We start from the raw sequence: 27,337 nt of genomic DNA on the forward strand, positions 1-27,337 counted from the left end.
CTTGACTTTACATGTTTTCTCTGTAGTCATTACCAGCCCGATGTGTGCAAGGAACATTTGAAATGGCAAATAAAGAAGAAAACAGAGAGAAAAATAGATATCCCAACATCCTTCCTTGTAAGACTTCACAGTTTATTTTCTAAATATCAGTCAAGTGTCTGGATGCCTCTTACCATGCTAGTAATGTTCTCTGCATTCACTGAGTATATCTGAGTAAAGTTAGTTAATTGACAGAAACGATATCTATATGTTACCATTTGCACATTAGCTAAGAAAGCTTTTTTTGCAGTTGCGCCTCTTTGGATAACAATTGCATTCCATTACATTTGACTTTAATTTCAGATGGTTTGACATGAATCCTTAGACCCACCCAAAAATATAAGATGATTCTCTTGAAACTCAGTTCAGGTTTGTGCAATAAAAAAGAAAAGAACTTTGTGTATATGGGCCGAGCTTGAGGTATCTAAAAAATCCTATCTATTGCAAAAGTTTTGCACACTATTCAAAAAGTATTGCATTCTCAATAACCCAGTAGAAGCAGGTGCAGCAAGATTTTTATAGTGAAGGCTTGTTAACTTGCTATCCAAAAGCTCTGTGCACTGTGCAATTACTATACAATTCAGAGAGACCTCTTCACAATTATCTTAAACAAATTATTCCCTGTCCATTCACCTAAAAATCCCTTTGAACCAGATGAGCCTTGCAACATGTCTTCAAGGTCACTGTTCTCAGGCTCTGGTGGAAGAAGAGTGTAAGGGACCAAAATCTTCCATAAGTTTTACATCAGCAAGGTCAGCATTATTTGGCCCTTATGGCATATCTGTTATGTACAGCTTTGTATTAGTCAACCTTTTATGATATTTAATGATGGCAGAATAATAATGCAGATACTATAGTTCATAAAAGTGCAAATCTAACACCAGAATGTTATAGAGCTTTGTATTTTGAGGAAAATTTCTGATTGAAGTAAATACTTTAACTCTATCTACCATATAGACCCAAGTAACATACTTTCTTTCTTCCCTCCCAGATGATCATTCCAGAGTCACTTTGACCCAAATAGATGGAGTTCAATCTTCAGACTATATTAACGCTTCATACATAGATGTAAGCAAATAATTTTTCACTTTTATTCAGCTTGAGAATTTAAATTGTAAACTACAAGTCAAATAGACATTTGTCTTAAAGCACGTGTTGGCTTTTTGTCTTTTAACTAATCATACATTTTATTTTTATAGGGTTACAAAGAAAAAAATAAATTTATAGCTGCTCAAGGTAATGTATTTTCCTGTCTCTGTTTTTTTCTACTTGCATGCACCAGAACGAAATCCTGTCCCCTGTCCTCTCCCACCCCACACATACCAAAATAACTCACATCCCACACCAAGATTAATATGTTACAAGGTCAAAAATTCCTTCCTGAGCATAAATAAGTTGGTCTGCTAAACCGTAGACATGGAAGTGAGGATTGCATTTTAGAAACCCTAACTCGTGCCCATTGCCTGACCTACAGGAAGCACATGGTGTATCCAGAGGGAGGGGGAATGGCTGCTGTTCTTAAAAAAGAGGTACGAGCCTGCTCTCCAGGCAGCAGCATTTATTTTCCCAAGAGCTGTGGACCAACCTGCATGGAGCATGGACTGTATTTGAAATGCCAGCCCACTGCTGGAAATGTTCTGAGTCCACTCACCCCACCCAGTCAATCTGGAAACCCAATTTCTGCATCTACTGGTGTGGGCACATGTGAGGAGAACAGTATCATGGCTGGCTGAATCTTGCCCACATGCTCAGAGGTTAGCTGACTGGCCATATTTGGGGTTGAGAAGGAATTGTCCCCCAGGGCAGATTGGCAGAGGCCCGAGGGTTTTTTGCCTTCCTCTGCAGCATGCGGCTCAGGTCACTTGCTGGTGGAGTCTCTGTACCTTGAAGTCTTTAAACCATGATTTGAGGACTTCAGTAACTCAGTCATAGGTTAGGGGTCTATTACAGGAGTGTGTGGGTGAAGTTCTGTGACCTGCGTTGTGCAGGAGGTCAGACCAGATGATCACAATGGTCCCTTCTGACCTTAAAGTCTATGAGAACTTCCAGTCATCTCTGTTGGAACTATTATGGTGGGTCTTGCAAGCAGTCCTTGTGTAAGCACAAAAATCCCTATTGTTTCAAGAAGTACTTAGTACTGGAGCTCTGCATAGATACAAAATTTGTATCCGCATTTGATCCACAAAAAGGATCCACAGATATGAAGCAGATATCCGCGAAATTACAAGGCTCTAGTGATCTCATAACATAGTAAATGTTTTCTGTAAGTTCATAGTTCATATAGCTGTGCTTCAAACGAGTGATTTTTTTCAATGTGCATATAGTGAAAGTGTAAACCTGAGGCATTTACAATCAGTGTATTTTCATGAGATATGAACTGGTAACTCATGAGTGGCAGAGAAAAACGTTCTTGTGTACTGTGATATTGCTTGTTTTCTTTATGTCTCTTGAGTATAGAACTGTATTCTATGTGCAGGCCCTAAACAGGAAACAGTTAATGACTTCTGGAGGATGATATGGGAGCAGAAATCTGCAATTATTGTTATGTTAACAAACTTGAAAGAAAGAAAAGAGGTAAGTAACTTTTATTTCAATTTTGATCAGCCTATTTTGAAATAGTCCCAAAATTAAGTAGCCTCTGGCAGCAATGTGCTGCTCAGCATCTGGCTGTTAATGGTTGTTACCACTTCCTTTTCCCGTGTTTTCAGAGGTTTTAACTTTCTGCTAAAAACGTAGATATAACTTACAATATTTTAAGCTTATAAATATTCCCCGGTGACTAATTTTCTTCTAACTAATCTTTTATCATGTGCTAAACTGCCTCACTTTCAGACTTTAAGCCACAGGCAAATTGAAATGAAGATCTTTTTTGCTTCTGCTGCAATGTATGTGAGACTGGTCCTATAGGTTGGATTGAGAGTAGGGATGAATGAATGACTATTGAATCTATATTACATTAGTCTCAGTTAACAGTTTTCAGTTAAAAATAATTACATTCATACTGTGATTGCTACAATTTGACATTGTTAATCTGAAATAAAACTATTGTGAAAAGCTGCACTACAGCTCTGTGGTTTGCTGTCCTCATATCCGTCTTAAATTCTGTATTGTTCCTCCCCTCCTCTCTGTTCCTATTTTGTATGCATCCTTCCATGTGTAGAGGCTGAACTGTAAAATTTACTGGAATCATGCTGGCTAACACTCAAGATGATTACACATTTAACTTCTCTGCTGGCTCACCGGAAGTGAATTAATGAAAGGCCTGATTAAAAACAAAAAACATACCAATGCACCATTACAAATGTTGCTTTTGGGCGATTTTGTTTTAAATGCCTGTTTACCCTCACAGGCTAGTTAGTTAAACATTCCAAACACTCGAAAATGCAGGTTTGGATTCCTCAGTCAATATGAATTGGGGGTGCAATGGGGGCAATATGCCAAGCTACTGAGAACAATATACCTTGTACTGCTCACGAGTGACCTCTCCTGCCAGTTAAAGAGGTAGTGTCAATAAACTCTAAAATAACTCCGAACAATTCCTCCTCAAGCTCAAAGATAATTATTCTGGAGGGTGAGGGTATGCATCGTAATCAGTTGACATAGTTAATGTGCCTTATCAATGTTTGTCAAGTGCTACTTTGTAAATTAACTGTTACATATTTTTTTCAGAATTAAAAATAAAGCTATTTAAGTCTGATTGCTCCTAGCAGCTATGAAGGAGGTACTCCCTGTTTGCCTGTACAAGGCACTCTCACTTTCCTGTAATCTTAACATCACCAGCCTTCCTGCGTGGTCAAACAGCATATTCATACCAAGGCCTTACATACTGCTGCTAGTCCCAGTAAATGTCACTAAATCTCATCTGGATTAGGGGCTTATTCCACAGAAGGAAACATATTGCCATCTTCCAACCTGCTGCTAGAATCCCCATGCAACTGATGACTCTCGCCCAAGGCTTACCTGATGTTTCACACCTATTAACCAACACTATAGCTGAAGTTGGGGATTAAAAATATCAGAAAAATGCATTTATCAGAAAAATAAACAAATAAAAAAGATGGAACAGTCATTAAAACAAAGCAAACAAAAAAGCTCAACGGCCTCCTTTGCCACAATCTGGCTGCCAAAGGAGCATGTAAAGACTCCATCCAAAACATATATTCCCTGTAAGGTCTTTGTGTATAATGTAGATAACTAACATTGAGATCATTAGCACAAAGCCTTAAAATCATGTCCTGTTTTAGATTTAAAAAAAAAAAAATCCTCCAAATATTCGTGTAGGTTTCATTTTATTACCATACTTTAAAAATATTTTTATACCTATGTGCCATCAGTAATGGAAGTAGACATACAATATTTAAAAGTACTAAATATATGTACTGTATATTTGCATAGGATAAATGTCACCAATACTGGCCAGATCAAGGATGCTGGACTTATGGAAATATCAGAGTTTCTGTGGAAGATTGTATCGTTCTTGTGGACTACACCATTCGCAAGTTTTGTATTCAGTCAGTAAGTAAAAATGCTCTTGCTACTCCTTAAGTCTGGTTTTTATTTTGTTTTTTAAAGAAAATTATAACAGAAATCCGGGCTTTTGTTTAAAAGGAATTTAACTGGAAATTTAGTTTTTAACTAAAATTGAGTTGTAACATATATGTACATCAAGAGAGTAATAAGTTGGTGGAATCAATGTCCACTTGAGTTGCTGGAGTCAATGAGAATTAATTATGCAAACACTGATGACTATATGGGATTTAACAAGTTTAAAGAGGGATCAGTCAAATTGGATCCAGTGAGTAGGTAACCACCTTTGGAAGGTATTTTCCATAGATCATGCCCCACTACTACCACATTGTTTATGTGGGACTTGGGGGGAACTTGGGAATGTGTTTGCCTTTCTTTGTGCAAAAATATTTTTGAAGTATGAAGAAATGTAAATGACATTAAAGTTATCTAGAGAGGGCCGAGTTCTTATAAAGCCATTCAAAACATGAAAGGGCCAAAGTGGGCAAAAAGGAGAGGCGGTTTTCTCCCTGATTCTCTGCCATAGCCTGGCCCCAGCACTGTTTGGTGCATCTCCAGCATCTGGGGATAGCTGGAGTACATTGTGCTCTGGCCACCCCTCCTTCCCTCTCTTGACATGTCCCATGCACCAGGGAGTGCAGCGAGGGGAAGCATATAAATTGACTTCTCCATTTGTGCTGTGGGGGTGCCCCCAACTGCAGAGTTATGGTCAGTCTTCCCTCACTTTGCGCTGCCTGAGCAGGCTGGAAAATCTGGCCTGAATTGCCCACACCTGCTTCTGGTCCTACGCTGTTACGTTACTAAGTTTTTTTTTTATCTTTAAAGATTCTAATTCAGTGTCTTTTCTCTTGTCAAGAATAACCTTCACTGTATAAATTAAATGCACTAGTAGCTAGTTTAGCATGCATTCAGAGGGATTAAGGCCTTGTCTACACAAGAATTTTCACCTTCTAATTTAAGGTAGTTTTAAAAACAGATTTAGTTAAACTAGTGCAAGACCCAGTTTAATTAAATCAGTGCAGTGTTAATATTTAGACTAGGCCTTAGAATTGCAGCAAGGTTATATCTTTTTAAATACCATGTTAAGTGTTATTTTACTCGTCTCCTACCTGTTACATTCCAGTTCTCTCTCTCTCTCATTGGAACCCTTTGCTTCCCAGCAAATAAAAAAATGGACTGGGTGGACTATATATTTAAAGCACCTTCATGTCATCTCTGGCCATCAAACAGTATTAAAAGCAACTGCAACAGGCCACTAAGTGATGTGTGGAGGACATAGTCCCTTGAAATTAGGTCTTGAAAGGGAGAAAAAAATTCTAGTCCCAGACGGAGGAAAATAAGTCCTGGGGCAGCTTGTCCACAGACCCAAAAGAAACAAAACAAAGGGCAGCTTCCTTCCGCCTAGTCCACAGCCATCAGTTCCACCTCCCAGATGTTTAACGGGAAACAGCTGACAGCTCTTCTCCCCAGATCGGACTTCTCAAGCAATTTTTCAGAACTAGCTTCCTCCTTTCTGCCCACCGAAGGGATTTAGCCACCTTCCTGGGTCAAGCAGGGAGGAGACACACCCACTCCATTACAGTAATATACATAACTTGTTGACCAGTATCAGCTGTGGGAGACGCTTATCCATCATTACATCATCTACCAAGCCCATAATCACCCTAAAAACTTGAGTGAAGAGATGGTTTGGTCTTAACTGTGCCTTGAAAGCCAACAGTTAAGATTCTTGAGGGCAAGTGGCAGAAATTGGGGCTTTCGCTGAGGACATCCTACCAGAGGCTGCCAGATATTCAACTGTAAGGACTGTGAGCAGAAGTTCCCTAATCAATGGCAGCTGGTGTATTGCCACATGGGTAAAGGGGCAATTTCTCAGATAGTCTAACCCCTTCTGGGCAGGGATTGCCTCTCTTCTATGTTTGTACAGCACCCAGCACTTTGGGGCCTTAATCTCAGTTGGGGCCTTTGGGTTCTACCATAATATAAATATTTACTACTAATAGCCAGGACCCAAACCAAGTACAGCTGCATAGAGCAGAGTCACTTGGAAGTGAATAGGGAGTCAGTGAAGCTTTCAGAAAATGGATATTATATGGTTCTGACAGCTTACACGACTAATCAGATGGGCAGCTGCATTCAGCACTAGCTGTAGCTTTTGTGCAGTCCCTGTTAAAGTACATTGGAGTAATCTAATCTGGAGACCACTCAGACGTATAAGTGTAACAAAGACCATATGAGAGACGGATAGTTGCAATCGCCTTAACAGGCACTGCTAAGACTCTTATTTAAAAAGAACTCCTGGCCAGGAAGCTGTATGAAAACTATAGCCAAAAAATGTTATAAAATTCTTTATAGCTGGGATTCTAGATGGCTTGTGGGATTTGGTGTCTTTCACCTGAAGATATTCAATTTAACTATAGAACGGGGGAGTGGTGATAACATTTAGTCACCAGTTGATGGAGACTGAGTGACCTTTATGAAACAAACTGGTGGTCTTTGTCCAGTTCATAGTGGAAGAAGACTTCATATAATAATTGGCACCTTTCTTGACTGTCTGAGAAGGAGCCCAAGGACTGATTGGACATGGAGACTGAATTTACTGTCTCAGCTCAAGAGGAGGTGCCTCCAGATGATAGTTGGAAAACATTGTTGGAGCAGAATACAGAAGCTTTCATTGCCATTGCCTGTGCTGCTCCTGTTCTGTGCTTAAACAGAGCACATGGGTTTCTGAGGCTGTCCAGCCTGTACCTTTTAATAGTTAGCACTAAAAATGTAAATTAAAAATAAAAGGAGAAAAGCTACACTATAGACTGATAGGATTCAATGTATTAGAGCAGTCCAGAACTTCATGTGGTGTAGTATTCTGTGATGTACTGATATCAGATGTATGTCCCCATCCTTACCTGTGTTAGTATGAAGCAGTTCATAGATAATTAGGCATCTTGCATCTCTCAATGGTATAAATTCTGAAGTTCTTACTCAGACTAACCCAGTGAGAGTTTTGTTTGAGTAAGGATGGAGTAAGAAGTGAAAAAGGACTTTGGGATTTAGCTAATGGTTAATAGAAATTGTAAATCTTATTTCTCAGGAACAGCATCCTGGTGCTACTCAAATTTAAAAGACAAGGATAAGCGTTAATCAGACTATGGTAACTAATCTATTTACAAATCTTAATATAGAACATAAAATGTCACACTCACAGACTGTTTGTGTGTTTCTAGCAGTTTCATGATGGCTGTAAAGTTCCAAGGTTTGTAACACAGCTCCATTTTACCAGCTGGCCTGATTTCGGCGTGCCTTTCACACCCATTGGGATGCTGAAGTTTCTAAAAAAAGTCAAAACACTGAATCCTTCACATGCTGGGCCAATTGTGGTTCACTGTAGGTATGTACGCACTCTTTAAAACATTCTGTCTTCTTGGGCTTTAACTCTTTGTAAAGAGTCTTGTGTATGTCAAAACTGCATTTCTGTCTCTTCATTGAAAATGCCATCGTTTGTATAATAGTCAGCACTTGCAAAGGTATTTTAGGCTCCATGAAAAGGGATAGGAATGAATTTTAAAAAGTCAGTCTTTTCTCTCATTTTAATATTGAAACTTCAGTTTGCTGTTCCCAGAATGATATGCAGTCTATGACATCAACACAGTATCTGTCAGAAAAACAGATTTGTAACACAAATGGGCTCACTCTGCCATTGAATGCTCCTCAGAGAATACATCCCCCAGTTTTCTCACAGTAGAATTGCTGTTTGCTCTTATAGTTTGCCAACTCTGTGCTAGATACGTTGTAATGTCATTTTGTACTTGAGATAACTTGTTTAACACTACAATGTCAGGAGTCTAGATGTCCCATTACTACATACTAATACAGAGTAGGTTCCAATTCACGTACAAACACTTGAGCCTGCTGCCAGTCAGGGGTTAATGTTAAACCATTGAAAATGTATTATGATAAAAATGAACAAATATAGATCTTTTTGTAGAAGTTCAAAAGAAATGTTACAGCTTTTATATTCGGAGCTGCTGTATATTAGATATCAAGCAAAAATATTTTCCTCTCTGGAACAATTTAGCTAATTAAGATTAGATTTAAAAAAAAAAGAATAGTGGTTTTGTCTTTTTTTTTTTTTTTTTTTTTTTTTTTTTTTTTATAAAGGAAATGGCTTTTTTATTTTCAGTCTGCTGGTTTGTTTTCTGTTGCTCATGTTTGATATTTATAAATATTCTCAAGAGGCTTTAAAACCCACTCTTTTAAATGGAGGCAGTGTGTATACCTTTATCAGGCACCAGCCATCCTTTTGTTTCTTGTTCTTAAGACAGACTACTGTCTTAGTTGCTTGATAAGAATTCCTGTTCTTGCAAGTGAATGTACATTATAAAAGTCTTCTTAAATTTTAAAAGGAAAAGAGATTTTAGTAACCTCTCATAATTTTCCTTTTGAGACATCCATATTTTTTTATATATTCCTTTGCCCAGATATTCTATACAAAGTAATACTGGGGACATGCTTTATTCTTCATCAGCAGGAAATTCTGTACTTAGTCTAACTGGCATCAAAATTCACACAAGGCACTGGTAGCAATAAAATAGCTCTTGTTAAAAAGAAAAAATACAGAGATCTAAATGTAATGGTCCAATACACTGCAATAGCACTATTGTGAGCCACAGCGTTTTGGACTAATTTGGTACTTCCATACTGCTTGAAAAACATAGACTGAAAATCATGGCATCTAATTTCCGTTGCAGTCCAGGATATGATGCCATTGAATTGTTGGAAAAAGGAAAGGGAAACTCATCCATAATGAGTAACATTGTATTTCTCCATGGGCTTTTATAAAAATAACATACAGTGCTAAACACAAAGTGCTTGACCAGAATGAACATGATATTAAAAAAAGTTTTTAGCTAAATCAGCATTTAGAAGTGAAGGAGAAACAGGTGGAACAAGGGGAAGGGAGGAAAAAGGAACATTTCTGACAAATTATGTCATTCTTTTTTTTTTTTTTCTTTTCTTTTTTTAAAATGCCTCTCTCCTGATAAAGGAAAGAGGCTCAGGGGGAAGGGCTGAGAAAAAGATTTCAGACAGAGTCCAAGACTCAGCAGGGCTTTGAGGCACAAGTCAATCAGAGAGGAGAAGTAAACTATTGAAAGAAGCAATTGGCAGAGCTGTGAGAAGAGGGTGGAATAGTCTTGGGGCAGAGAGGGCAGTGAAGGTGTTAATAGTAGAGAACTGAAAATAGAGATCATAGAGTCTGCAGAGGGGGGAGAGATCAGGGAGCAAGGGAATTGGGGCTGAGCGTAAAAATTGATGGACAGGATGGAGGAAAGGCAAACTGTGAAAATTGAAAATGAACATGCTGTGTTCAGAGTGGGGAGGTCTGAGACATTGGAACAAGAAAACGTCTAGTAAAATCTGAGTCAGAAAGTAGGAGAGAGTGAGATGTGGGAGGGAGCCCAAAGATGGAGCTCAGTTATTAATTGAAGAAGGTCAGAGGTAGGGGAGGTAAACTTAGTCAGAAATGTGGAAACTGATGTGGACGGAACAGGGCTGGAGCCACTATGTCAGTAGATAACCACTTGGTATGAAAGGTGATAGGAGAGGAGTGGAAGAGGGAAGGCAAAGGGAAAAGATAAGGGAGAGAGGAGCAAATATGATGCAGTTATCACAGACTTCAATCTAGGGTAAGTGATGAAAAGGCAAGTAAGAAGAGGGCCTCACCAAGCAGATTATTAAATGCTGTTTGTGGAGGAATCTTTCAGACATGAGGTGGTTATGGGCACTGGTCTCTCTGTTAAAAGAATAATGCATTTGGTGACATTTTAATTATCAATGAGGAGCTATGCTGATTTTAGTTTGTCCATTTTAGCATTCCCACAAGTGGAATTTGTTTTGACTAGTGCTAGGTGAATCGTTCTATTTTACTTCTATCAGACCATGTTAAGGGTTTAAGATTTTCAGGCAGCATGAATTTCTGTTCAAACGGAAGAGGACAGTGACTGTGCACACGTGGGGGTGTGTGAAGAATATATAATCAGACCCATATTTTTTATAATAAATTATATAACAGATTTTAAAATAAGGGTTCCTTATTTGAACACAGTATGAGACATACTTAAAAATACAAGGAAGAAACCCCAATCCTTCACCATACAATACTCAGGTACCAGACAATAGAAAAGACATGCATACATATGCATGCAGGCACACCATAAACATAATAATGATAATGTTCTCTCTGTTCTGTGTGTCTTTGAGAAAGCTTGGAGTGTTTGCAATATGGTGACATGATTTCTGTGGAAAGTACTATAACCGATAGCAAAAAAAAATTTTCTAGTTCTCGAGAGCCATGGTTCATAAATTCTCAAAGAATATTTTAAATTCCTCATATTGCACATTAGTGTCTAATGAACTAAACATTCATTACGTGGAGTCTGTTTCTGGCATTTTAAAACGAAATGTTTCTTTGATGAAAGTCAGATTGTGTCTGTGAGTATGTTGAAGGAAAAATTCATTTGCATTTTTAGAAGGTTATACTATGATACTGTAATAGCCACAGGGTAAAACAAGCTAACAGAAGGTTTGAGGAAAGTTGTTAATGGGTAACACAGGATGCCATTCCCATTTCCTCTGAAAGGAAGAGCTGAAAATCATCTCTGATTGTATCATTTGTAATAATCTTACTCCCTCTGGTGGCAGCTGGAGGACAAGTTAAAAACAGTAATATTTTTGCATGGACATCTTAAAAACTTTAGCACTTAGTAAGGTTTAACATTTGCCAACTGGTGTATGACATAAAACATATTATTTCAGTAATAGGAAACAAAAAAGATTCAATAATCAGATTTACCATGTATTATCCTTTATCTTAGATCTAATATCTATATCTGGCTGAAAAATGGGAAACATTTTGCAAAAAGAATTGTACCCTTTTTTCCCTTTTAAAAAAAAAAGTAAAAAAGCAACATTTTTTTCAACTAGCTCTGATGTGCCTCAAAAAAAGGATACATTTTTGTGAAAATTTTCTAAAAATAAAAAATTGACATTCCAAATTTTTCAACCAGCTCTACTAATATCAGTATTTAAAATCAAAAGTAAATCTTTATGAAATGTAACACCAGTGTGGATTTCGGTCCAATATAAACAAAATTTGGACTGATTATGGGTTATTGCAGCAATCTGTCTAGACTTCACAGCTCACTTATGTTTCTTTTCTTTTTAAGTGCTGGTGTGGGTCGAACAGGCACATTTATAGTGATAGATGCCATAATAGATATGATGCATGCTGAACAGAAAGTTGATGTTTTTGAGTTTGTTACAAGAATCCGTAATCAGCGCCCACAAATGGTTCAGACTGATGTAAGTAAGCTTAAATCTTTTGTGATTTTCAGTTCATTTGTGATGTTTGAAATGAACAATACATTAGTGTTTCCGAACCACTAGTGAATGTCCAGTACTTCCACTCCTTATCGGTCCACAGCAGGAGTTGCAGCAAGAATAGGGCTGAGCTGGAGAGTAATGGGTGGGGGAGGTGAGAGGGGATAGGAGGTAAGTAAGGTTGTGACAAGCCAGTCCTTAAAGACTAGTTTCCAAACAGAATTCTGCGGGACCACAGCTGTGCTCCTCCCATTCATGCTTCCCTGTAATACAGAATGTGCACAGTCTATTAGGAAGCCATTGTTACAGCCACAGTCTTATTCCATTAATCAGTAAAGTGGCCTACAAAGGTTGGAAAACATGATAATAAAATACATGTGCCAGATTTTGTTAAATTGTATTTAATTGCTTTACACTATGTTTAGTGTGCTTATTGCTTATTCATTCCAGATGCAGTATTCATTCATTTATCAAGCCTTACTTGAACACTACCTCTACGGTGACACAGAACTAGACGTGTCCTCCTTAGAAAAGCACCTACAAGCATCGTACAATACAACACCACATCTTGCCAAAACAGGGCTAGAGGAAGAATTTAAAGTAAGTATAGAAAAGGGCTTGCCCCAAGATTTTAGGGATCAGGCCAACAAGACAACATGGCATGTGGAGAAAAGTACGACATGTTTGAAAAGCTGTCAAAACTAAACAGCTCAGTTGTTTCTGTTTTATTCCAGTAATGGGAAAGATGAGGGAGGCTTTTCATGCATGTACTCTCAGGAGTCAGAAAATTATAATGTGGTAGTGCCCCCACCTTTAAGGTGAGGTTCTCCTCTGAAAAGTGACCTCTAAAATGACACCTTATTCGTCAGCAGACCTGCTCCCTGTGGGTGTTGAATGATGTTTACTACTTCTTTGAGTAGTGGCCCTATGAGTGCTCCACTGTAGGTGTGCTTGTGCTGGTGATCAGAGAAATTTGGTAGCTGTGTTAATTTGGCCTGCACATGTGCTGTCCCTCTCGTGTTCTGCTACGAGACTAACCAGCCTTGCACGGGCAGAACCCCCCACTGCCCCCGATCCTTCTCAAACATCCCAGCTAGAGACAGAGCTATTAGCAGTCTGTTCATCAGATCGATAACTCTATTAGAATTCAAATAGCTAGTTAGTCCTTTTCTTAGTCTTAGAATTCCTCTAAGTGTTTTTCTTTCCCTAAAAATAGAGAGAGAGAGAGAGAGAGAGAGAGAAAACTTTTCCCCTTGTTTGGAGGTTGCCCCAGCACATGGTATGCCCAGTTTACCAGGGTTTAAGAGGCGCCTCTTGTGCAAAGAGTCCATCCCGGTAGCAGACAGACATTCCCGCTGCATCTGCTACCTCAGGGAAAACCACATTTCCCAAAAGTGTGATGTCTGTCAGCAATTAAAGTCCAGATCTCAGAAGGACCAAGAATTGAGACTAAAAGTCCTCCTCATGGAGGCAGCTCCCCAACCATCCCCGGACCTATTCCAGGAGTCATCCTGATGGCATGAATCTTCCCCACAGCCCTCAACATCTAAGGACTGTGAGTCGAGGAAGACAACCGTGAACTCCTCACGTAAGGCTTCATAAAAGAGAATTGTTAACCCCCAGAGTGAGCCCTGGACTAGCTGAAAAATATCTCTGGCACATTCGGTACCATAGGTACCAACGGCACCAAAGCCCTGCAGACACAGTACCCATAGCTCATGAGGATGTGGTGCAGCAAGTACTGTTGATGTGCCTAAAGACCTGATAGGCACAGGCATCAAAGCAATGGTACCGACAGGGAAAGGCAAGGACAGGGACTACACCGCCTCTGGGAAGATGCTGCCGGTACGGGCATTAGCATTTGCACCATTAATGGCATGCCATCCAGCCTCAGAGAGCCTGGTACAGCCCAGATCAACAGCACCAACAACAGTACAGAGTGTGACAGCATCGCAAGAGTTCAGATAATCAAAGGACCTCATGGTATCTAAAATACCAGAGTCTCCCCTGCTCGGTGCCAGGGCCCCTCAAGTTTACCTCGAACCACAGTTCCCATGTCATGCACCTCCATTCGCTAGTAGAGAATCAGATAGTGAACAGAGGGAGAGAGTCTCCCATCACTCTTCCTGCACTCCTTATTATGCTCGTTACCAATCTGGGCCCTCTCAGTCATACCCTTCGTCTGTTCCTCAGCCTCCATGGCATGGCCAACCATGGGCCCTTTCTGCTGTCCCAGTGGCCCTACTGGGATCCCTGGGTGGCGTACAGACTCCATGCCTCCTGAACATTCAGTGTGGCCCACAATGAGCCTTGAAGCACTCTTCCTCCGCCATAGTAACCAGAGCTTCTGAACCTCCCAAAGAGATCATGGAGGAACAAGAGGTCAGATTCAAGGAGGAGGTCACACCACAGACCAACATTTCTTCCTCCTCTCCAAATGAGGTAGTGATTCCCCCTCTGCTGTCTCTGGCGGACGACTTCAGGCAGTTTCAGGATCTGGCTAAATGGGTAGCAGACACCCGTTTGCAGATATCTCTCGAGGAGGTAAAAGATACCCACCATCAACATTTGGACATCTTACATTTCTCCTCTCCCTCCAGAATAGTCCTCCCTGTCAACAAGGCTCTTCTAGATCCAGCCAAGCTTGTATGGCAAACTCTGACATCAGTCATGCCCTCCTGTAAATGGCCCAATATGAAATATTATGTCCCGGCTAAGGATACAGAATTTCTCTTTTCCCATCCCCTCCCTAATTCGATGGTTGAGGATGCAGTGAACTCCCTCAGCCATCAACACCAGGCAAAGTCCACCCCCTATGACAGGGATTGGAAGTGCTTTGACCTTTTTGGGAGAAAGGCCTATTCATCTGCCAAACTGCAATTCAGAATCACAAATTATCAGGCCCTGACAGCAAAATATGATTACGTCAGTTACTCCAAGCTCAGCACATTTATTGATCAGTTCCTGGAGTTGCATTGGGAACAGTTTCGAGCCAACATTACAGAAAGATAACTGGTGGCCAAGACAGCACTCCAGTCAGTGCTTGATGCAGCCAACACAGCAGCCCTGTCCATCTCCACACCTGTCATTATGAGGCGAGCATCAAGGTTGCACCTGTCTGTGTTCCCTAGGTAAGTGCAAACAACAGTAGAGGACTTCCCGTTCAAAGGCACCAAGTTGTTTGCTGAGAAGACTGACACATCCCCCCATATGCTTAGAGATTCCAGGGCTACTCTTTGGTCATTAGGGATTTATACACCTGGACAAAAAAGAAAATTTGGTCTTCAATCTCACCATAAATCCTGCACAGCACACTTTCCAACTCAGTGCTCCTATGAGTCAAAAAGGAAAAAATCCAGGTTTTCAAAGCACAATCTGTCAGGGCCTCAGTCTTCCTCCTCACAACCATCTGCTGCCAAACATCAGTTTTGATGCCTTGGTCGGGGCATAGAGAGACCACTCGCTTCAACACCAACTGCAGCTAACCATCCCATCCATTTGTGTGCCACCCTGCTCCTTTCCACAACGACTAGGAACGGATAACATCTGACAAATGGGTTCTGGAAATCATCCATAATGGGTATTCCATCCACTTTATCTTCCTCTTCAGGGATTCTTCTCACAAGAGTCTGTTGTAACAAAAAATAGATCACCTCCTCTGCTTAGGAGCCAAAGAACCTGTACTTCAGCTTCTGTGAGGCAAAGGTTTTTACTCTCATTACTTCCTGATACCCAAGAAGAAAGAAGGTTAGGACCCATATTGGACCTCTGAGCAGTGGAAAAATTTGTCAAGGCTCAAAAATTCAAGATGGTCACACTAGCAGCGATTATTCCATCTTTGGAACAGGGAGATTGGTTTTCAGCCCTCAATCTACAGGATGCTTATTTCCACTGTGACAGAGCTCTTCCTCTACCTCGGTGGGTCCAGCGCTTCCTTCTAGAGGTAGGTCAGGGAACTGCTTCACCCCTTAATGTTCTTCCACCCTCTAGTTGTGGGGGAAGGGTAATACAGCCTCTCTAAGATGGCCGCTTCTTGCTGGGTCCCGGTCCTGTCTCTGATTTTCAGAAGCCCTTGCCTCTTCGCTGGGGTTCTTGCCCCTCCAGTGAATGGCTGGTTGGGGGGTCGGGGGGGAGGGTGCCCGGTCCCACCCTCGACTCCGTGCCCAACCCAGGGACCCTACAAGTAGCAGCCTCGTGCTGTGGTTTCAGGAAAGCTGCTAGGTTCCCTGGGTTATTTCCCCGTGCCCCTCAACTTAATGTCTAGACCCTGCTCAGACAGAGGCTCTTCCTGGCCTCCTTGCCAGGGGAGGCTCTTGACTTCCGACAGCCCCACTGGGCGTGGTATTGCCCAACCAAATGTCCAGTTCTATCTTCCCCTTCTGGCAGGGTCTTTTCCCTCAGGCCTCCAGGCCTGGGAAAGGTCCTTTGCCCTCTTCGAGCAGGATTTTTCCCTCCCCCCAGTCTTTGTACCTGCATGGTTCTCTTCTGCCAGCGTTCTGCTCCTTCTCCTAAACTCTCCTGGTTTCTGACAGCATCTTGCCTGCTCACACACTCTCACCACTCCAGCCACACCCTTTCTCTATAGGGGAGGCTTTTAACAAGTCCTGGGCGGGGCCTTCATTGGCTCCAGGTATGTTAATTAACCTGGAATAACCCCTGTTCAGCTACTGGGGGAAAAGGCACTTGCTGAGCCTGGGGCTGATATATTGGCCTTCTAGCACTCTCTGGTAGTCATCTAGTCTGACCCTGTCACACCACATATCGATTGTACCTTTCTAGAGGTGATTCCTCAGATTTACCCTGGGCCAGGGCCATTACCAGTACAGACTACTCCCCTTTGGCCTCTCATTGGCTCCCAGAGTATTCTCCAAGGTCCTTTCCATAGTGACAGCTTATCTGTGCTCCGAGGGGATCATGATTTACCCTTCCCTGGACAAATGTCTCATCAGAGCCTGCTCACTCGACGAGGCCCTTTGGGTCACTCAAACAACTCTGGATTTGTTCAGGGCACTGGGCCTACAGATCAACGTCCAAAAATCAATGTTAACCCCTGTGCAGTGCCTAGAGTTTATAGGAACCATTGGCGCTCCTTCCACAGCATAGGTTTCACAGCTTATCCACACTCATGGAGTCAATACAGCCCTCAAATATCAGCCAGACACTGCCTTCAACTTCTGGGGCACAAGGCTACGAGTACATCCATTGATAACTCCATGTTAAGCTTCACATGAGATATCTCCAGATGTGGTTCAGCTTGGTTTACAGGGTGAAGAGAGACAGGCTAGGCAAACCTCTATCACTGCCCATCAAAGTCAAATATTCCCTGGATGGTGGAAGGACCCAGCAAATGTCTACACGGGGATCCTCTTCTCACAACCTTCCTCATCATTATTTCTCACCATAGGCGCATTCTTCATAGGGTGGGGCACACATCTCAACAACCTCACAACAAAGGGCAAATGGACATCCAAAGAGATGTCTCTTCACATCAATCTTCTTGAACTCAGGGCAGTCAGTAACGCTTGTGCTTACTTCCTTCTGCCGATCAGAGTTACACAGACAAGAGTCATGATGGATAGCATAGCCTGCATGTACTACATAAATCATCAGGGGGGCACCAGATTGCCCTCCCTCTGCACGGAAGTGCTAAAGCTATGGAACTGGTGAATTTCCCATACTGTTACTATATCAACAGCCTATCTTCCAGGAGTAAAGAACATGACAGCAGACAGTCTCAGCTGCAAGTTCCTGCAGAACCACGAATGGGAGATGAATCCAGCGGTACTACACAACATATTCAGATGGTGTGGGACACCGATTATAAACTTATTTGCCACTTACCTGAACAACAAATATTCACGCTACTGTTCCAGGGCAGGCCTCAGACAACTCTCCTTAGGAGACGCTCTCCTTCTCCCATGGGACAACGGCCTTCTATACGCATTTCCCCCATTTCCTCTATTGCTGAAAGTCAAGTTAAAAAGAAAGTGAGCAAATGTCATACTGATTGCTCCCACCTGGCCAAGACAGATCTGGTATCCTTAGCTGTCATGACTGGTAACATGTTCACCAATCCCTCTGCAACCCACTCCATACCTACTCTTGCAAAATGAAGGACGCACTCTCCACCCCAACCTGCGGGTACTCTGGCTCAAGGGCTGGCTCCTTCATGGTTCCAACACATAGAAAGATTCCATTCCATGAAGGTACAGGAAGTGTTACTACACAGTAGGAAATCAGCTACCTGGCGCATTTATTTGCAAAAGTGGACCAGATTTCAGATTTGGTGTAATTCCAGGCAAATTACCCTGACATCTGCTACTCTCCCAATGGTCTTGGACTATGTACTGACTCTCAGAAAGTCAGAGCTGTCTCTTAATTTACTCAAAGTACACCTACCGGCCATAGTGACCTTCCATCAACAAACAAGGATATTCAGTGTTCTCACACCCAACTACAAAGCGATTCTTCACGGGTATAATAAACCTCTTTCCTCAACCCACACATCTCACCCCAACATGGGACTTAGTGTTAAAGAGCCTGACTGAATCGCCCTGCAGGGAACCTATGGCTTCTTGTTCACTTACATACTTGTCAACGAAGACAGCATTTCTGGTCACCATCATCTCAGCAAGGAGAATAGGGGAGATAGCGGCACTGATGGCACACACCCCTTATATAGTATTCTTTCGAGACAAGATTAGTCTCAGACCTCACTTGAAGTTTATTCCCAACATGACCAGTTTTTCACATCAATCAACTGATTCACTTCCTGACTTTTTACCCAGTTTTTTTTGCCATAGTGCAGACAGGATCTCTGAAGGGCTGGGATGTACTGAGTGTTTTCTGTTAGCTTGCTGTTAAAACTAGAACTTCACTGGAATTGAGACATGCTTCTAAAGCAGTTTGGCAAATAACTACAGTGAGGTGTTTGAAATTCTTTCCCTTTTAAAATTCAAAACTAATCTCTTTAAATTAATTTAAAACAATTTGTAATTAAACTCTGTGGTTTGAATTTCTGTTGCGCTTAACCCTCTTTTTCAATTTTTTCCTTAAAACTTATTTCTTCCAAGACACCTATCAAAGATATTTTCTGCTTACTTATGAAATTCTCAAAATTTCTTCTTCATGAGTAGAAGGACTAAAAAATGAAAGATTTGGACCATAAAGGGAGTTGTGTTTGTAAAATAATTAAGATACATTTTGAATACACAAGCACATGAGGACCAAGCTGTGTGAGGCAAAACTTACCATGGTCTCTTTGGCTAGTGACAGTAACGTCTTGATTGTCAAACAAAGCACATGGCTGCCATCACGACCATAACAATGGCTTTAGACATTTCAAGAAAGTATTATTCTCACTTAAATGCAAACATGGGACTTTTACTTCAATGGTTGGCATTTTGAAAATGACATTTATGCAAAACTACTGAACTGTGGTTAGTGTTTCTACAATTGAGCAATGGTATTCAGTATTCTGTATTTTATTCAGTAAATATTCAGTATTGTAATAGATAGTTAATTTATGGCTAGAACAGCTGCAGAAACAGAAGTGAGATGTATTATACTGTATAATCAAGAGAAAACATGCAATCAAATTTTCAAGAGTGGCCAATAATTTTGTGTGCCTCAATTTTTTGGGTGCCAGATTTGAGACACCTCTTGGGCCTGATTTTTCAGAGGCATTAATAATCTGAAACACCCATTCAATGGGAGCTGAGTGTGATCAGTGCTTCTGAAAATCAAGCCCAAAGTGCTTCACACTGGCCATACAAAAACAGGGTACAGCTGTTACTATAGAAAATTTTGGCCTTAAACTCTATTGGTATCCTTTTGAAGTTCATTCATAGCCTGAAATACTAATTAACTTTATAAAGTTTAAAGTTATTTATAATGTATATTTGTAATTAAATTTTAAAGATGGGACAATAAACTTTTTTATATTCAGATAAGTGTCAATCCAAAATGAGGATGATTTTAACAACAAAGGCTCCTAGGAATTCTTGGGAGCACAGATAATGAGGAACACTTGATGTGTATCAGCTAGCCACTTTTAGTTAGGATTTGATGCATTGTTGAATTAAATATTAAACTGTTGTTTTGTTGTTGTTCACTGTAGAAATTAACAAATGTTCGAATAATGAAAGAAAATATGAGAACTGGCAATCTGCCAACGAATATGAAGAAAGCCAGAGTCATCCAGATCATTCCATGTAAGACAAGCTATCTTTTACAACAGAAATTATATGTATATAAAGTTATAAATATGACAAATTGTTTCACTGCTGTAATAATTTCCTTAATGAGTCAATGCCATTAACAGAAGGATACAACAGTATTGTGGTGAGCTCCCCAATAGGTGGCATGGCTTGGACTGAAATTTGAACAAATTAATTTGTGAATTTAACTCTTGGAGAAGATTGTGGGACTTACCGTGTAGAGGTTCAGGCTATTTATTGTTTCTAAGGAATCACTATATATGTGTGCAAATATATAAAACATTAAAGAAACAAATTCCTATTCAGAAGAAAAAGAATATTTAACTCCTTCCGCTGTAAAGCACAAATCTACCCAACCAACCAAACCTGTTAGAACATAAGAACTGCCATACTGGGTCAGACCAATGGTCCTTCTAGCCCGGTATCCTATCTTCCGACAATGGCCAACACCAGGTACTTCAGAGGGAATGAACAAAACAGGTAATCATCAAGTGATCCACCCCCTGGTGCCCATTCCCAGCTTCTGGTAAACAGAGGCTAGGCACACTTCAGAGCTTGGTTTTGCATCCCTGTCTATCCTGGCTAATAGCCATTGATGGACCTATTCTCCATGAAATTATCTAGTTCTTTTCTTAACCCCATTATAGTCTTGGCCTTCACAACATCCTCTGGCAAAGAGTTCCACAGGTTGACTGTGCGTTGTGTGAAGAAATACTTCCTTTTGTTCATTTTAATCCTGCTGCCTATTAATTTCATATGGTGACACACAGTTCTTATGTTATGAAAAGGAGTGAATAACACTTCCTTATTTACTTTCTCCACACCAGTCATGATTTTATAGACTTCTGTCATATCCCCCCTTAGTGATCTCTTTTCCAAGCTGAAAAGTTCCAGTCTAATTAATCTCTCCTCATATGGAAGCTTTTCCATACACCTAATCATTTTTGTTGTTCTTTTCTGTACCTTTTCCAATTCCAGTATATCTTTTTTGAGATGGGGTGACCTGATTTGTACACAGTATTCAAGATGGGGGCATACCATGGATTTATAAAGAGGCAATATGATATTTTCTGTTTTCTTATCTATCCCTTTCCTTAATGATTCCCAACATTGTTGTTAGCTTTTTTGACTGCTGCTGCACATTGAGCAGATGTTTCCAGAGAACTATCCACAATGATTCCAAGATCTCTTTCCACGATCTCTGTTATACCATCAAAAAGATATTTTGTCCATCCATGTTCGAAGAAAGACAGGAGGCCGTGGATGTTGCCTAATTAGGCCACAACTTTATTCTTTTAGATATCTGGCAGGCCCTGGCAACAAATTGTACAGTGAAGGAATGGTGGGAGGGCTGTCTGTACCCTACTGCTCCTGACTTCGGAACCTCAAACCCATCTTACTCAGCTCCCTTAAGGGATGCTTTCTTTCTAATCCTTTTACAATCCATTTTGTCCAATAACTGTATCCCTTCCACAGCAAATGCCTGCACTGGACGTACGCCACAAGGAGGTGCCAGCAGAGTGCTTGGCTGCTTTTCCCCACATCCAGGTTCCCAGATACTCATAGATTTTTCTTTTTTTTTTTTTTTTCTCTAAACTGAGATGAACCGTATTTGCATCCAGTGTCTGCTCCCAGGCTACCGAAGAGTGTACAAGATGCAGCAACTGGTCCCACAGCAAGCCTGTCCTTGTCTGCCAGCTCAGGATTCTCTCACTACATAGGCCCAGATGTAAACTGCCCAACGACTTGGAGGCCCTGTCTGTGTGCCCAGTTTACATTGCTGTGGATTTGCAGACACACCACCACTCACTAGGCCCATTTGCATGATTCTGAAAGTGGAAATATGAGAAAATTAGTTCTGATTCTCTGACTGGGATCTTATGTGTGTCCTGTATGCATTTGAATGCCATTGCCCAATTGCCTGAATTGTTGTGGCCCATAGGCCTAGCAGGGCTGCAGCCCCTCTCCAGGAAGAGTGGGAACCAAATTCTTGTGCCAGTATGTTCCTGCTTTGTAAGCCCCTTTTTGAAAACTGTAACAAATTGGTATGTGGTGAGTGGCTTTCCATCACCATGAATAAAGGAGACCACTCTCCAATGGGTCTCATTTCTGCATACGTCCTTAATTCCCTTACAGTGTAATTCCTTGCCTCACCCTCCTCCTGTAGCATTATAGACTCATTTCACCTTTGCACCCCCCCCCCCCCCCCGAATGGTTTTTGAGATCCTGAGGGTTAAGATGACCAATTGCTCTTTCCACTGTAAATCCCTCCACTCCAGAGCCTTTCTTGAAATATCCATCTCCAACCCAGGCACTAGTTCGCTAACTCTGAAGGCTCCAAAAAAGAGGCTACCAGGCCACCTCCTACCTGCTTCTGCATATTTGCTTGAGAACTTGCACCAAATCTCTAAGCCTTTAAACAGTGATATTATGAAGTGGATACTCTCAAGGGCCCGTGTCCTGCGACTCCCCACTAAAAACCTCTGGACTAACCCAGATTCTTTCAGTGGATTCTAACTTCTCATTTTACTGACAAACATAAGGCCCGACAGACAACTGGAGACGGTAGATGATGCCAGTCCAATGCTTGCCAGAGACACCATGCAGAATCTGATCTTCCAGTATGGGCAGTATCATTGACAGGCCCTCCCTTCTCTGAAATTCTACAAAATCGTGAAAACTCCTGTTGTAGGACCTAAACATTCATGGCACTACCAATCTCTGTACTACCCTGAGAGCCATCAAACACCCAGCTTCCAGAGTGCTACCCACAGCCATTCTGGTTCCTTGTTGGCCCTGATGCCAGATCCCAAAATTTATCCATCTGAAATCGAGACAATGCATTGGCTATGCCATTATCAATCCCAGACACATGCCTGCCAGAGAAATGTATGTTAAGATTTAAACACTGTAATACAAATGCCTTTGCCAATTTCATAATCCTGGGTGACCTAGAAGACAGGCGATTGGTAAATTGTACTAGTGCCATGTTGTCACTCCAGACACTTTTGTTTGCAAAATCCATTCCCTAAATAGTTACTGCCATCAAAATGAGAAAACATTCTTGGAATGTTATATTCTTTACTATACCGCTTTCATCCAATCTGAGGGGCATTTCTGGGTATATCATTTGTTTTTCCAAAGTGATGCGCTGAATGAACCTCTACCATTCATTTCTCCCTCCAAAAAGACACTTTGTTAGATTGATTCAGAAACTGTTCCCAAACCCTCAAATCCTCTTTATTAACCTTTATAAAATGGCTGGGCTTTCCTATTCTCATGGTGGCAGCTGACAATCTGGTGCAAAATGCCTTCCCCAGAGCCACCACTCACATGCAAGGTTAAGATGCCCAAGAACAGATTGTATCTCTCACAGTGTAACCTTCTTTGGCACTCTAGTCTTGATAATCAGTCCCAGAAATTCCCCCATCTTATCCTCGGGGAGTCTAGATATACCAGCTCGCATATCAAACTCAGTCTGCAGATAGGTCAGTATTGTAAAGGGCCCCTCTGTTTTTTCATCAACAAAAGATACCCTCATCCTAACAGCAAGAATCTGAAATGTGGCCAGTAGGCTGGAACACTCCTCAGAATCTGCCCTGCCTGCAAATAAGAAGTCATCCAACTAGAGTACCACCTGATGTAAACCAAACTCCTGTGCTACTGCCCATTCCTGCACTTGTACTGAATTTTTCAAGCACTGAGCAGGAAAGAAATAATCCCATTGGAAGTGATTTATCAAAATAAAACTGACTCTCAAAACAGAAACCCGAGAGATTAAAATCAGAAGGATGGATTGGCAGTAATCAAAAATCCGACTTGATTTCACATTTTGCCAGCAGCGCCCCGGGCCACAGGTACAGCCTTGTCGAAGGAAGACTAGTGCACTGAAAGTAATTTCAGGGTCTATCACATCATTAACTGAACTGAAAGAGATGGATCAAATGATACTCCCAGGTGCCTTTTTAGGAGCCAAGCCCAGGAGAGAAATCCAGAGGTTCTTCATACATAAATGTATGTATGCTCTGCAACTGATTTAGTGTTTATTTCTTGTGCAGTCTTTTTCCTTATAGTGTGCCCCTCTGTAGACTTCTAATTTTTTGACATTACATGACTCCTTACCCCCATATATGAAATCGTAAACCCTTCCCGTACATATGCCCCACGTATCTTGTTTGGGTAATATACTGGATTACCCATAAAACTTGGATCTTAACCGGAGACAACGCTTTTTCAATACCCCCATTGCCAGCTCCTCCACCATTTTTCCCATTTCCTGACCTCCATCCCTTGTTCCTGGGAAAAGGAGGAGAGGCAGTCGTCTACCATGCTGGGACCTTCCCTGAAAACTACAGCATTTGCAGGCCACATGGGCCCCAAAGCACATCTTGCAGGCATGTTTAAATCTGCAGATGCTCTGAAGACAGCCATCCTTGTTAAAAGCCCACCAAATGTTATTCAGTGCACCAGGTCTCTGTTGGGCTTGCTGAGTAACAAAGAGGCTCCATCAGTGTGAACACCTGTCTCCCATAGCGTCATCCAGTCCAACCACAGTGAATAATGCAGAATGTCCCACCAAATCCCAGCCTGTATTGCAGAAGTCAGTTTAAACTGATCATCATAGTTAAACAAAGCTATGCCCCCAAATATATTCTGTGCCTGCCTGATTATATCCATATATTTGAATAATAACACTAGGCTTGTTTTGAGGAATTATTCAGAAATAACTGCATAAATTAAAAAGATGCTTCCCTTGTTCTAGCTGCTGTTGTTCATTTGGCTTTGTCATTACTTTGCTTGTCCTATCCTGTATCACTGTCTGTCATAGCTTCCCTCTGGAGCAGTGGTAAAATGTCTGTGTATTCTCCTCTCTTTAGTTCTGGAGAGAAGCTGCACTCCCATTGGGTCAGACACTCCTGCATAACCATATTCCAACCAATCTCCATGCAACCCTCAGCATCCTGAAGCTCCCCCATGCTGGTGAATGGCAATCCTAGCCCATGAATTAACATTCCCAGTCTGAGGGAGGTCTGAATTGTTCTCCCCTCCCCTCCATATTAATGACTCCTAACTCAATGTGGGTGACTGTAACATCCAGTTACTTCCTGTATCCCAAACCTGATCCTGTGCAGCGTTACTAGGACCACCTCTGCCAGACTCTCCTCTGAGGTAAACCCCCCCAACCTCTGACACATTTTAAATTAGCCTGCGTCAGTTGTGAAAAGCTGTTGACTTCTGAGGTAGTCATGCTAACCCGAATAACCACATGCCGTCCCCCATACTGCGGGTCCCCTCAAGCCCTGTAGCTAAATCTTTTGCTCCACAATTTTCAGTAGCAGTAGCCCTGGGGTAAGTGGCTGCTCCCTCACTCCCATTTGTATCCCCAGTAGGGAAAGTGCAGCAATGGGCACATTTTCTTTTCTAGAGCCACATTTACATGAGGCACATGAGGGTTTCAGGTAGCCTCCCCTCTCCTTTTTTGTTGTCTTTTACTTTGCAGGTACATATGTTCTAAAGCTTATAGATTAGCTTAATACTGCTGGACCAAAGAGGTATTACAAAGTGACATATAGTCTGTACATTTAGCAGTATGTCTGCCTGCAGTTAGTTGTGCATTTTGCTGTTTTAGTTTCAGTTTAAAATATGTGAAAATCATACATCATTCAGGACTGACTGAAATAATTTAGCAGTGTAACTTTTTAAATACTGTACATCAATATGAATCTTGTATTTTGTATATAAAAACTGTAATATCTACATGTGAAAATATAATTCTCAGACTTTGCTTAGAATTATGCTGTATTGTTTGACTGGCAAACAAAAATCATGTTATTGAATACTCACTGTGCTTTTCAGTTCATTCACCAGTCATTTAAATATAGGACCTGATTCTGCACACCCTTACTCATCTGAACAGCCACATTGATTTACAGCAGGGGTTCCCAACCTTTTTGGCTAGAGAGCCACAGATATAATGTTTACAACCCTGAGGGCCACCAGTCTCTGGCAGCACCCCCCCTTCCCCCCCTACTGCAGCCAGACGGAAGGAGTCCTCACTGATCTCCCGTCACCCCGGCTGCAGCAGGGAAACCGCACATGTCCTGTAGCCCCATGTGCTCCACCTGGTCCCTGGGCAGAGACTCCCTTCTGCAGCCACTGCCAGAGGGACGAGAGATCAGTGCTGTTCTCCCTCTGACTCCAGCAGGGACCCCAGCGCCTAGAGCCTCAGGCAGAGTGCTTTGCAACCTGCTGGAGCCGGGGGAAGGGAGCACTGCTCTCCCATCTCCTTGACTGTAGCAAGGAGCCTGCACCGGTTTTTTAGCCTCACGGCTCCACAGGCAGGGGGCTCCCTTCTGCAGCCAGCAGGAGAGGAGTGGCTGGCCACTTTGAAAGCCTCCACGGGCCACAGGTTGGGAACCACTGATTTACAGGATTGAGCTTTATGTCACATTTTTTGACTTTCAGACAGGGAATTTTGTTATCTGTGAAAAGTACAAGCAAGCAATTAATCTATGATCAGCAAAAGAAAACTAATAATGTGGAGTTTTTTGTTTTTTAGATGACTTTAATAGAGTGATTCTTTCAATGAAAAGAGGTCAAGAATATACAGACTATATCAATGCTTCCTTTATAGATGTAAGTACATGTTTTAAGTACTTAAATTGTTTGCAACTTGACTGTTATGGTATAGAAGTGTTTTTAAAGGGACTTTTATGAACTTGGTTTAAGAACAACAGTTATGTTTTGTCAAAAAACAAACAGGGGGGAGTCTTGAAAGAGCAAATATGGATAGATATTTTTTCCTTTGGTGTTTTCAATTTCAGAGAAAACATTTTTTTGTTTATTTAAACATTCTCTTATGCTGTGAACCCAAACACAACAATCTTGTACTAGTGCCTAAGAACCAAACAGTGAAATAGACTAGCAACAGAAGTGAAACTTATTAACCTATATTTTATTATCTAAACTAAAAGCAACTAAAAAAATTAAACAAACATACCTTGGACTCAATTTGATTTGTCAGTCACAAAAGCAGGGAAGGAGGATGATTTAGTGTTAAGGTGCTGGACTTGGACTCAGAAGACCTGGGTATAATTCATGGCCTTGCCACTGACTTCCTGTGGGACCTTGGGCTAGTTACTTAATCTACCCTGTGCCTAAATCATACGTCCGTCAAA

General features: G+C 41.4%; 1 protein-coding gene across 4 annotated transcripts in view; it reads left to right on the forward strand.

Annotated features, from left to right (window-relative positions):
• PTPRE (protein tyrosine phosphatase receptor type E) overlaps positions 1-27,337 on the forward strand; it is a 223,733-nt gene that overhangs the window by 169,409 nt on the left and 26,987 nt on the right. For all 4 annotated transcript variants that reach the window (XM_067533350.1, XM_067533349.1, XM_067533352.1 and 1 more), the window contains 10 exons: positions 27-117; positions 1,031-1,107; positions 1,239-1,275; positions 2,516-2,613; positions 4,435-4,554; positions 7,788-7,951; positions 11,787-11,922; positions 12,391-12,540; positions 20,060-20,153; positions 26,719-26,795. In XM_067533350.1, coding sequence (XP_067389451.1) covers positions 27-117; positions 1,031-1,107; positions 1,239-1,275; positions 2,516-2,613; positions 4,435-4,554; positions 7,788-7,951; positions 11,787-11,922; positions 12,391-12,540; positions 20,060-20,153; positions 26,719-26,795 — 1,044 coding nt within the window. The remainder of the gene's footprint in view (positions 1-26; positions 118-1,030; positions 1,108-1,238; positions 1,276-2,515; positions 2,614-4,434; positions 4,555-7,787; positions 7,952-11,786; positions 11,923-12,390; positions 12,541-20,059; positions 20,154-26,718; positions 26,796-27,337) is intronic.

This window comes from Emydura macquarii, unplaced genomic scaffold (genome assembly GCF_026122565.2).
Source record: "Emydura macquarii macquarii isolate MOO-44397 ecotype Brisbane River unplaced genomic scaffold, CSIRO-AGI_Emac_v2 contig_3343, whole genome shotgun sequence".
NCBI classification, from domain to species: Eukaryota; Metazoa; Chordata; order Testudines; family Chelidae; genus Emydura; species Emydura macquarii.